Genomic DNA, 13,244 nt, shown 5'->3' with positions numbered 1-13,244 from the left:
CTCGTGGTTCCGGATTGGCCAAGAAGGGCTTGGTACCCGGAACTTCAGGAAATGATATCAGAGGACCCATGGCCTCTGCCGCTTAGACAGGACCTGCTTCAGCAGGGGCCCTGTCTGTTCCAAGACTTACCGCGGCTGCGTTTGACGGCATGGCGATTGAGCGCCGGATCCTGAGAGAAAAGGGTATTCCGGAAGAAGTCATTCCTGCGCTTATTAAAGCCAGGAAAGATGTTACGGCAAAGCATTATCACCGCATGTGGCGGGAATATGTTGCATGGTGCGAGGCCAAAAAGGCCCCAACAGAGGAATTTCCACTAGGTCGATTTCTACATTTCCTGCAAGCAGGAGTGAATATGGGCCTAAGTCTAGGCTCCATTAAAGTACAGATCTCGGCTCTGTCGATTTTCTTTCAAAAAGAATTAGCTTCAGTACCTGAAGTTCAGGCATTGTGAAAGGAGTGCTGCATATTCAGCCCCCGTTTGTGCCCCCTGTGGCACCTTGGGATCTCAACGTGGTGTTGAGTTTTCTTAAAATCACATTGGTTTGAGCCACTAAAAACCGTGGATCTAAAATATCTCACGTGGAAAGTGGTCATGTTATTGGCCTTGGCTTCAGCCAGGCGAGTGTCAGAATTGTCGGCTTTGTCGTGTAAAAGCCCTTATCTGATTTTCCATATGGATAGGGCAGAATTGAGGACTCGTCCCCAATTTCTTCCTAAGGTGGTGTCAGCGTTTCACCTGAACCAGCCTTTTGTGGTGCCGGCGGCTACTAGTGAATTGGAGGACTCCAAGTTGCTAGACGTTGTCAGGGCCCTGAAAATATATGTTTCCAGGACGGCTGGAGTCAGAAACTCTGACTCGCTGTTTATCCTGTATGCACCCAACAAGCTGGGTGCTCCTGCTTCTAAGCAGTCTATTCCTCGCTGGATTTGTAGTACAATTCAGCTTGCACATTCTGTGGCAGGCATACCACAGCCAAAATCTGTAAATGCCCATTCCACAAGGAAGGTGGGCTCATCTTGGGCGGCTGCCCGAGGGGTCTCGGCTTTACAACTTTGCCGAGCAGCTACTTGGTCAGGGGCAAACACGTTTGCAAAATTCTACAAATTTGATACCCTGGCTGAGGAGGACCTGGAGTTCTCTCATTCGGTGCTACAGAGTCATCCGCACTCTCCCGCCCGTTTGGGAGCTTTGGTATAATCCCCATGGTCCTTACGGAGTTCCCAGCATCCACTAGGACGTTAGAGAAAATAAGAATTTACTCACCGGTAATTCTATTTCTCGTAGTCCGTAGTGGATGCTGGGCGCCCATCCCAAGTGCGGATTGTCTGCAATACTTGTAAATAGTTATTGTTAACTAAAGGGTTATTGTTGAGCCATCTGTTGAGAGGCTCAGTTGTTTTCATACTGTCAAACTGGATATAGTATCACGAGTTGTACAGTGTGATTGGTGTGGCTGGTAAGAGTCTTACCCGGGATTCTAAATCCTTCCTTATTATGTCTGCTCGTCCGGGCACAGTGTCCTAACTGAGGCTTGGAGGAGGGTCATAGTGGGAGGAGCCAGTGCACACCAGGTAGTCATAAATCTTTCTAGAGTGCCCAGCCTCCTTCGGAGCCCGCTATTCCCATGGTCCTTACCGAGTTCCCAGCATCCACTACGGACTACGAGAAATAGAATTACCGGTGAGTAAATTCTTATTTTCTCTAACATCCTAGAGGATGCTGGGGACTCCGTAAGGACCATGGGAATAGACGGTCTCCGCAGGAGACATGGGCTCTTTAAGAAAGAATTTAGTTCCTGGTGTGCACTGGCTCCTCCCTCTATGCCCCTCTTCCAGACCTCAGTTTGATACTGTGCCCAGAGGAGCTGGGTGCTTTTCAGTGAGCTCTCCTGAGTTTGCTGATAGAAATATTTTATAAGGTTTTTTATTTTCAGGGAGCTCTGCTGGCAACAGACTCCCTGCATCGAGGGACTGAGGGGAGAGAAGCAGCCCTACTCTCTGCAGATAGGTCCTGCTTCTTAGGCTACTGGACACCATTAGCTCCAGAGGGATTGGTACGCAGGATTTCACCCTCGCCGTCCGTCCCAGAGCCGCGCCGCCGTCCCCCTCGCAGAGCCAGAAGATAGAAGCTGGGTGAGTATGAGAAGAAAAGAAGACTTCACAGGCGGCAGAAGACTTCATGATCTTCACTGAGGTAACGCACAGCACTGCAGCTGTGCGCCATTGCTCCCACACACCTCACATACTCCGGTCACTGTAAGGGCGCAGGGGGGGGGGGGGGGGCGCCCTGGGCAGCATTTGGGACCTCATATTGGCAAAAGTACACATATATACAGCTGGTCACTGTATATATGTATGTATGTATGAGCCCCCGCCAAAATTACTGTATAAGCGGGACAGAAGTCCGCCGTCGAGGGGGCGGGGCTTCTCCCTCAGCACTCACCAGCGCCATGTTTTTCTCCACAGCACCGCTGAGAGGAAGCTCCCCGGACTCTCCCCTGCTTATACCACGGTAGAAGAGAGGGTTTTAAAGAAGAGGGGGGGCACATAATTCGGCGCAGATAATAACATCGCTACTGGGTAAACATTAAATTGCTGTGTTTTTTCCTGGGTCATATAGCGCTGGGGTGTGTGCTGGCATACTCTCTTTCTGTCTCTCCAAAGGACCTTGTGGGGGAATTATCTTCAGATGAGCATTCCCTGAGTGTGTGGTGTGTCGGTACGTGTGTGTCGATATGTCTGAGGTAAAAGGCTCTCCTAAGGAGGAGATGGAGCAAATGTGTGTGTGAGTGGTGTCTCCGTCGACAACGCCGACACCGGATTGGATATGTGAAACTAAGTGCTAAGGTAAATTTATTGCACAAAAGATAACAGACAGTGAATCTACACATGTCTGTCCCTATGTTGCAGAGACCTTCAGAATTCACTATCCAAAATAATAGACACTGATATAGACACGGAGTCTGACTCCAGTGTCGACTACGATAATGCAAAGGTACAGCCAAAACTGGCAGAAAAGTATTCAATATATGATTATTGTAATAAAAGTTGTTTTGCATATCACTGATGACTCATCTGTCCCTGACACAAGGGTACATATGTTTAAGGGAAAGAAAGCTGAGGTAAATTTCCCTCCTCTCATGAAGAAAAAGAGCGGGAATCTCCAGACAAGAGACTGCAGATTCCCACAAAGAATTCTCAGGGAGTATCCTTTCCCTACTAGGGCCAGGATACGATGGGAATTTTTCCCTAGGGTGGACAAAGCTTTGTCACGTTTACCCAAAAGTCCAATTACACACATTCTGGTACACTACTCAGACCGGCGATTGTGTTGGCATGGGTTTATAGCGCTGTAGCAGCGTGGACAGATACCTTATCAGCGGAGATTGAAACCCTAGATAAGGATACCATGTTATTGACCCTAGTATACGTATATATATATATATATATATATATATATAAAAGATGCTGTCTTATTATATATATATATATATATATATATATATATATAAAAAACATGCCCAAAGAGACATTAGTCTACTGTGTTCTAGAGTCAACGCTATGTCGATTTCTGCTAGACGTGTCCTGTGGAACAAGCAATGGACAAGCAATGGACAGGTGATGCCGACTAAAAGAGGCATATGGAAGGTTTACCTTACAAGGCTGAGGAATTGTGTGGAGAAGGGCTCTCGGACCTGGTCTCCACAGCTATAGCTGGTAATTCTGATCTTTTGCCTTATATTCCCTCACAGCCTAAGAAAGCACGACATTATCAAATGCAGTCCTTTCGGTCGCAGAATAACAAGAAAGTACGAGGAGCGTCCTTTCTTACCAGAGGTAAGGGCACAGGGAACAGCTAGTTCCCAGGAACAGAAGTCTTCCCCGGCCTCTACTACATCCACCGCATGACACTGGAGCTCCGCTAAGGGAGTCCGTCCCAGTGGGAGCACGTCTTCGACTCTTCAGCCACATCTGAGTTCACTCACAGGTGGATCCCGGGGCAATAAAAATTGTTTCTCAGGGTTACAAGCTGGAATTCGAAAGGTGCCTCCTTGCCGGTTTTTCCTTATCGGACCTACCGGCTTCTCCCCCAGAAAGGGAGATAATATTAAATACAATTCACACATTGTATCTCCAACAGGTGGTGCTCAAGGTTCCCCTCCTGCAACAAGGAAGGCGATATGACTCAACCTTGGCTGTAGTCCCGAAACCGTACGGTTCGGTCAGACCTATTTTAAAATTAAAATCTCTGAACCTATACGGGAAAAGGTTCAAATTTAAAGTGGAATCGCCCAGAGCGATCATCGCCAGCCTGGAAGGGGGGGATTGGATGGTGTATCTAGACATAAAGGCTGCATACCTTCATGTTCCCATTTATCCACCCCATCAGGCGTACCTGACACTTGCGGTACAGGATTGTCATTACCAATTTCAGGGTAATTGGCGGAAATAATGGTGCTCCTACGCAAGCAAGGAGTCACAGTTATCCCATACTTGGACGATCTCCTAATAAGGGCGAGATCAAAAGAGCAGTTGGTGTCACAACAACGCGGCTGGATTCTCAATTTCCCGAGGTCACAGTTGGTTCCTATAACTCTGGATACAGACCAGAAATGGGTTTACCTTCAGATAGAGAAGGCCCAGGAACTCATGACTCTAGTCAGGGACTTATTGAAACCAAGACAGGTGTCAGTGCATCACTGCACTCGAGTCCTGGGAAAAACATTCCCTTAGGCAGGTTCCATGCGAGGACTTCAAATGGGACCTACTGGACAAGTGGTCCGGGTCACATCTACAGATTCATCAGTTGATCACCCCCAGGACCAGGGTATCTCTCCTGTGGTGGCTGCAGGGTGCTCACCTTATAGAGGGCCGCAGATTCGGCATTCAGGATTGGATCCTGGTGACCACGGACGCGAGCCTCCGAGGCTGGGGAGCAGTCACACAGGGAAGAAATTTCCAAGGTCTTTTGGTCAAGTCAAGAGACTTGTCTTCACATCCACATATTGGAACTAAAGGCCATATACAACGCCCTACGTCAAGCGGAGACCTTTCTTCGCGACCAACCGGTTCTGATCCAGTCAGACAACGTCACCGCAGTAGCTCATGTAAACCGCCAAGGCAGCACAAGGAGCAGAGTGGCGATGGCGGAAGCCACCAGAATTCTTCGCTGGGCGGAGAATCATGTAAGCGCACTGTCAACAGTGTTCATTCCGGAAGTAAACAACTGGGAAGCAGACTTCCTCACCAGATATACGTCCTGGAGAGGGGAGACTTCATCAGGAAGTCTTTGCACAGATTGCAGTTCGGGGGGACTGCCACAGATAGACATGATGGCGTCCCGTCTCAACAAAAAGCTGCAGAGTTATTGCGCCTGGTCAAGAGACCCTCAGGCAGTAGCGGTAGACGCCCTAGTGACACAGTGGGTGTTCCAGTCAGTCTATGTATTTCCTCCTCTTCCTCTCATACCCAAGGGTTGAGAATAATCAGAAAAAGGAGGAGTGAGAACAATCCTCATTGTTCCAGTTTGGCCACGAAGGATCTGGTATCCGGATCTGCAGGAAATGCTTACAGAAGATCCGTGGCCTCTTCCTCTAAGGCAGGACCTGTTGCAGCAGGGCCCATGTCTGTTCCAAGACTTACCGCGGCTGCGTTTGACGGCATGGCGGTTGAACGCCGGATCCTAGCGGAAAAAGGCATTCCGGATGAGGTCATTCCTACGCTGATAAAGGCTAGGAAGGACGTGACATCTAAACATTGTCACCGTATATGGCGAAAATGTGTTTCTTGGTGTGAGGCCAGGAATGCTCCTGCGGAAGAGTTCCATCTGGGCCGTTTCCTTCACTTCCTACAAACTGGAGTGAATTTGGGCCTAAAACTTAGGCTCCATTAAGGTTCAGATTTCGGCCCTATCCATTTTCTTTCAAAGAGAATTGGCTTCTCCCCCAGAGGTTCAGACTTTTGTGAAGGGAGTGCTGAATTTTCAGCCTCCTTTTGTACCTCTGGTGGAGCCCTGGGACCTTAACGTGGTGTTAAGTTTCCTTAAGTCACACTGTTTTGAACCACCTAAAACGGTAGAGTTAAAATATCTCACTTGGAAGGTGGTCATGTTATTAGCCTTGGCTTCGGCTAGGCAAGTGTCGGAATTGCGGCTTTGTTTCATAAAAGCCCCTATCTGGTTTTCCATGTCGATAGAGCGGAGTTGAGGACACGTCCTTAATTCCTGCCTAAGGTGGTATCATCCTTTCATATGAACCAGCCTATTGTGGTGCCTGTGGCTACGCGTGACTTGGAGGACTCCAAGTCCCTGGAGGTGGTCAGGGCTTTGAAAATTTACGTAGCCAGAACGGCTAGAGTTAGAAAAACAGAATCACTGTTTGTCCTGTATGCTGCCAACAAGCTTGGCGCTCCTGCTTCAAGGCAGACTATTGCTCGCTGGATTTGTAACACCATTCAGCAGGCTCATTCTACAGCTGGATTGCCGTTGCCTAAATCGGTTAGGGCCCATTCCACTAGGAAGGTGGGCTCTTCTTGGGCGGCTGCCCGAGGGGTCTCGGCATTACCGTTGTGCCGAGCTGATACTTGGTCGGGTTCAAACACTTTTGCTAAGTTCTACAAGTTTGATACCCTGGCTGAGGAGGACCTCTTGTTTGCTCAATCGGTGCTGCAGAGTCATCCACACTCTCCCGCCCGTTTGGGAGTTTTGGTATAATCCCCATGGTCCTTACGGAGTCCCCAGCATCCTCTAGGACGTTAGAGAAAATAAGATTTTACTTACCGGTAAATCTATTTCTCGTAGTCCGTAGAGGATGCTGGGCGCCCGTCCCAAGTGCGGACTTCTTCTGCAATACTTGTATATAGTTATTGCTTCAATAAGGGTTACGTTATAGTTGCATCGGTCTTGAACTGATATGTTGTTTTCATACTGTTAACTGGGTAGTTATCACAAGTTATACGGTGTGATTGGTGTGGCTGGTATGAATCTTGCCCTTGGATTAACAAAATCCTTTCCTCGTACTGTCCATCTCCTCTGGGCACAGTTTCTCTAACTGAGGTCTGGAAGAGGGGCATAGAGGGAGGAGCCAGTGCACACCAGGAACTAAATTCTTTCATAAAGTGCCCATGTCTCCTGCGGAGCCCGTCTATCCCCATGGTCCTTACGGAGTCCCCAGCATCCTCTACGGACTACGAGAAATAGATTTACCGGTAAGTAAAATCTTATTTTACCATCCTCATCCCATAGCAACGCACGGGTATTCAGCTAGTGTATATATATTTGTATGCATAATGTCATTTTACCTTTTTTTTTTTTTTTTCAGTTTATCAACAAAATATTCCCTAGAAAAGATGCTGTACCCTCAGAAAGCCCAATTCCAACAGGATGTAGAACGGCTTCTTCTGGCAGAAACACCTGGTACCGGTCCAGCTCAGCCTCTACCCATGAAGATAGTATAATAAACTAATTACCTTCTCTATGTCACATACTCTGTCTTTAGATTGAATATTAACCAGTTATGTGGTTAATGTGTAATTGGGCCGGTTTCAGAATGCAGTCATAAGCAAATAACTAAAAAGGCTAATGAGCAATATAAATATCTTAGAATAGCAACATTTAGTTACCATAAAGCCAGTGATACAGTGGGACAAAGGGGGTAATTCCAAGTTGATCGCAGCAGGAAATTTTTTAGCAGTTGGGCAAAACCATGTGCACTGCAGGGGGGGGGGAGATATAACATTTGCAGAGAGAGTTAGATTTGGGTGGGTTATTTTATTTCTGTGCAAGGTAAATACTGGCTGCTTTATTTTTACACTGCAAATTAGATTGCAGATTGAACACACCACACCCAAATCTAACTCTCTCTGCACATGTTACATCTGCCTCCCCTGCAGTGCACATGGGCCCTCATTCCGAGTTGTTCGCTCGGTATTTTTCATCGCATCGCAGTGAAAATCCGCTTAGTACGCATGCGCAATGTTCGCACTGCGACTGCGCCAAGTAACTTTACTATGAAGAAAGTATTTTTACTCACGGCTTTTTCTTCGCTCCGGCGATCGTAATGTGATTGACAGGAAATGGGTGTTACTGGGCGGAAACACGGCGTTTCAGGGGCGTGTGGCTGAAAACGCTACCGTTTCCGGAAAAAACGCAGGAGTGGCCGGGGAAACGGTGGGAGTGCCTGGGCGAACGCTGGGTGTGTTTGTGACGTCAACCAGGAACGACAAGCACTGAAATGATCGCACAGGCAGAGTAAGTCTGGAGCTACTCTGAAACTGCTAACTCGTTTGTAATCGCAATATTGCGCGTACGTCGGTCGCACATTTAAGAAGCTAAGATTCACTCCCAGTAGGCGGCGGCTTAGCGTGTGTAACTCTGCTACATTCGCCTTGCGAGCGAACAACTCGGAATGAGGGCCATGGTTTTGCCCAATTGCTAACAGAATTCCTGCTGCGATCAACTTGGAATTACCCCCAAATTGCAGTAGTAATGTTCTGCTTTGTAGTCTACTGTAATATCCGTTCTGTAATGACTTGGGAACTCTGGTATATTACAAATAAAATAAAACATGCACTCTGGATTTTCACAGCAACTCTTTTAAAAAGTAAATGCATTGATGTGTATCTTCCCATCTGTCACAAGGATTAAAATGCCCAGTACACAACTCTTCGCCTAAGTGCCAGAGGCCTAAAAAGCAGTGGCATAGTATAGCATATCAGCTATTGTGTTTTTATCTAGATGTGACATCACTGACAATGCCCCATGTGTTTATATTCAGCAATTAGTACAGAGACATTCTCCCTCCTGCGCGGCTTTTTCAAAATGTCAGTGTCACCAAAGATGTGGAACAGACAGCATGTTCAGCTATTTCAGATTTCACATTCACTGTAATAATGTACAAGTAATTTTATACTAGAGCGTGCCTGAGCTGAGCAGATGTCTCAGGGGTCCAGCTTACGATCATCTGGACCCCTCCAAGCACCACCAGGAGAGGCCCCCGCAACAGCTCCTGCTTCACCGACCACCCCAGTATGAGTGTGGCCCCTGCTGAGCTCCTCCACTCGGATCCAGACCCACTAGTCCACCGATGGTGTGGTCCACGCTGCTGGTGTTACCTTTGGAATCCCGGCTGCTGGCCTTGGCTGCAGATTTGCCGACACTCTGCCTGACCACCACTGTTCCCACCGACTGGCCTCCCATGCCTCCGCCGGCAGCACTACACTGCCTTCTGCCACCTTGCTGCTGGATCTGACCACTGCTGCCTGGATGACCGTAGCTGCGGCTGGCCTCCCATCGGGTTCTGCGTGAATTACCGACAGCGGCATCCCGGCCACCGGTATGCCGGCAGCGGGGCGAGTGCTAGTAAGACCCTTGCGGTCTCGCTGTGCTCGCCATGCTGCAGGCACGGTGGCACGCTGCACTCACTACAGGTTATATTCTCCCTCTATGGGTGTCGTGTACACCCATAGAGGGATAATCACCTACCTTGCTGTTATTCCAGCACCATCATTGTACTGCTGCGTAGGATTCCGGCGTCGGCATTGTGATCACTAGGATCCCGTGCGGTGATATATTAACCACTTCCCCTTCCATCATCTGCCCTCTGGTCTTCTCCGCCTGCTGCTAAGGCCACAGACTTGAGTCCCTCAAAACCATCACTGCATGTACACATGATCTGACATGTTATTTTGTGCCATTGGACGATCTGCCATTTGCAATATTTGTTCTTTAAATCAAAAATTATAATTTCTTCATATTGTATTTTTGCTTGCTCTGGCTCTTGAGTCCCTGTATGGCTTCTCTTCTACAGTGTAACCTTCATAGTGCACCCAACATGGCTGCCACACCTGGTACGCTCGTGGATGGGATGGAAAATACATGGACATGACTGTTGGAACCCTAGTAATAGCATTAAGATGCTGCAACCACCCATTTTGTGTCATATCTACTGGGCGTGACCTATTCTACCCTGGATAATCCTATGAAGTGAGCCCGCCGCAGTGGCCTTACCTGTTATCTTTCATGGGTGGAATATATAATCCCATGAAAGTTATTACCCAAAATGTCTGCATCAACCCGACAATATGCTTAATATGCTCTATAGGTTTTCTTTTCTGTTTTTAGAATTCTGTGTGGTTTGTTTATTGTTATATTACTTAAATCTTTTGTACAATGTGCTTTGTTTTTGATGCTTGTAAAGTGCATTGAGTCCTATGGGAGGAAGAACCATATATAAATAAAAGTATTATTATTTCTCTGACGTCCTAAGTGGATGCTGGGGACTCCGTCAGGACCATGGAGAATAGTGGCTCCGCAGGAGACAGGGCACAAAACTAAAGCTTTAGGATCAGGTGGTGTGTACTGGCTCCTCCCCCTATGACCCTCCTCCAAGCCTCAGTTAGGTTTTTGTGCCCGTCCGAGCAGGGTGCAATCTAGGTGGCTCTCTTAAGGAGCTGCTTAGAAAAAGTTTTTAGGTTTTTTATTTTCAGTGAGTCCTGCTGGCAACAGGCTCACTGCATCGAGGGACTTAGGGGAGAGAAGTTCAACTCACCTGCGTGCAGGATGGATTGGCTTCTTAGGCTACTGGACACCATTAGCTCCAGAGGGAGTCGGAACACAGGTCTCACCCTGGGGTTCGTCCCGGAGCCGCGCCGCCGACCCCCCTTGCAGATGCTGAAGATTGAAGGTCCAGAAACCGGCGGCAGAAGGCTCTTCAGTCTTCTTGAAGGTAGCGCACAGCACTGCAGCTGTGCGCCATTGTTTGTCACACACTTCTCACCAACGGTCACGGAGGGTGCAGGGCGCTGCTGGGGGCGCCCTGGGCAGCAATGTAAATACCTTTTATGGCTAAAAAATACATCACATATAGCCCTTGAGGCTATATGGATGTATTTAACCCCTGCCAGATATTACAAACTACGGGAGAAAAGCCCGCCGGAATAGGGGGCGGGGCTTATTCTCCTCAGCACACAGCGCCATTTTCCTGCTCAGCTCCGCTGTGAGGAAGGCTCCCAGGACTCTCCCCTGCACTGCACTACAGAAACAGGGTAAAACAGAGAGGGGGGGCACTTTTTTGGCGATATTTTATATATTTAAGCTGCTATAAGGATACAACACTTATATAAGGTTGTTCCCATATATATTATAGCGCTTGGGTGTGTGCTGGCAAACTCTCCCTCTGTCTCCCCAAAGGGCTAGTGGGGTCCTGTCTTCGATAAGAGCATTCCCTGTGTGTCTGCTGTGTGTTGGTACGTGTGTGTCGACATGTATGAGGACGATGTTGGTGTGGAGGCAGAGCAATTGCCGGTAATGGTGATGTCACCCCCCAGGGAGTCGACACCGGAATGGATGGCTTTGTTTATGGAATTACGTGATAATGTCAGCACATTACAAAAATCAGTTGACGACATGAGACGGCCGTCAAACCAGTTAGTACCTGCCCAGGCGTCTCAGACACCGTCAGGGGCTGTAAAACGCCCTTTACCTCAGTCGGTCGACACAGACCCAGACACGGACACTGAATCTAGTGTCGACGGTGAAGAAACAAACGTATTTTCCAGTAGGGCCACACGTTATATGATCACGGCAATGAAGGAGGCTTTGCATATCTCTGATACTACAAGTACCACAAAAAGGGGTATTATGTGGGGGGTGAAAAAACTACCTGTAGTTTTTCCTGAATCAGAGGAATTGAATGATGTATGTGATGAAGCGTGGGTTAACCCAGATAGAAAAGTGCTAATTTCAAAAAAGTTATTGGCATTATACCCTTTCCCGCCAGAGGTTAGGGCGCGCTGGGAAACACCCCCTAAGGTGGATAAGGCGCTCACACGCTTATCAAAACAAGTGGCGTTACCGTCTCCTGATACGGCCGCCCTCAAGGATCCAGCTGATAGGAGGCTGGAAACTACCCTAAAGAGTATATACACACATTCTGGTGTTATACTGCGACCAGCCATCGCCTCAGCCTGGATGTGCAGTGCTGGGGTGGTCTGGTCGGATTCCCTGACTGAAAATATTGATACCCTGGATAGGGACAGTATTTTATTGACTATAGAGCAATTAAAGGATGCTTTTCTTTATATGCGAGATGCTCAGAGGGATATTTGCACTCTGGCATCGAGAGTAAGTGCGATGTCCATATCTGCCAGAAGAAGTTTATGGACGCGACAGTGGTCAGGTGATGCGGATTCCAAACGACATATGGAAGTATTGCCGTATAAAGGGGAGGAATTATTTGGCGTAGGTCTATCGGATCTGGTGGCCACGGCAACTGCCGGAAAATCCACCTTTTTACCTCAGACCCCCTCCCAACAGAAAAAGACACCGTCTTTTCAGCCGCAGTCCTTTCGGTCCTATAAGAACAAGAGGGCAAAAGGACAGTCATATCTGCCCCGGGGCAGAGGAAGGGGTAAGAGAGGGCAGCAAGCAGCCCCTGCCCAGGAACAGAAGCCCTCCCAGGGTTCTGCAAAGCCCTCAGCATGACGCTGGGGCTGTACAAGCGGACTCAGGAGCGGTGGGGGGTCGACTCAGGAATTTCAGCGCACAGTGGGCTTGCTCACAGGTGGACCCTTGGATCCTGCAGGTAGTATCTCAGGGTTACAGGTTGGAATTTGAGAAGTCTCCCCCTCGCCGGTTCCTAAAGTCTGCTTTGCCAACGTCTCCCTCAGACAGGGCGACGGTATTGGAAGCCATTCACAAGCTGTTTTCTCAGCAGGTGATAGTCAAGGTACCCCTCCTACAACAGGGAAAGGGGTATTACTCCACGCTATTGTGGTACCGAAGCCGGACGGCTCGGTAAGACCTATTCTAAATCTGAAATCTTTGAACCTGTACATACAAAAATTCAAGTTCAAGATGGAATCACTCAGAGCAGTGATAGCGAATCTGGAAGAAGGGGACTTTATGGTGTCCCTGGACATAAAGGATGCTTACCTGCATGTCCCAATTTGCCCTTCACATCAAGGGTACCTCAGGTTCGTGGTGCAAAACTGTCATTATCAGTTTCAGACGCTACCGTTTGGATTGTCCACGGCACCTCGGGTCTTTACCAAGGTAATGGCCGAAATGATGATTCTTCTGCGAAGAAGAGGCGTATTAATTATCCCTTACTTGGACGATCTCCTGATAAGGGCAAGGTCCAGAGAACAGCTGGAGGACGGAGTAGCACTAACCCAAGTAGTGCTGCAACAACACGGGTGGATTCTGAATTTTCCAAAATCTCAGTTGACCCCGACAACACGTCTG

The 13,244-nt window shown here is 48.3% G+C and overlaps 1 protein-coding gene across 1 annotated transcript in view; it reads left to right on the top strand.

The window, feature by feature from the left end:
- The window catches only part of FAM47E (family with sequence similarity 47 member E), a 116,508-nt gene extending 107,933 nt beyond the window's left edge, over window positions 1-8,575 (top strand). Inside the window, exon 9 of the mRNA XM_063919722.1 lies at window positions 7,321-8,575. Coding sequence (XP_063775792.1) covers window positions 7,321-7,464 — 144 coding nt within the window. The 3' untranslated portion in view covers window positions 7,465-8,575. The remainder of the gene's footprint in view (window positions 1-7,320) is intronic.
- The last annotated feature ends 4,669 nt before the right edge of the window (window positions 8,576-13,244 follow it).

Source organism: Pseudophryne corroboree, chromosome 1 (genome assembly GCF_028390025.1).
Source record: "Pseudophryne corroboree isolate aPseCor3 chromosome 1, aPseCor3.hap2, whole genome shotgun sequence".
NCBI lineage: Eukaryota > Metazoa > Chordata > Amphibia > Anura > Myobatrachidae > Pseudophryne > Pseudophryne corroboree.
The sequence above is the reverse complement of the archived record's forward strand: the minus strand, read 5'-3'. Positions and strand labels throughout refer to the sequence as shown.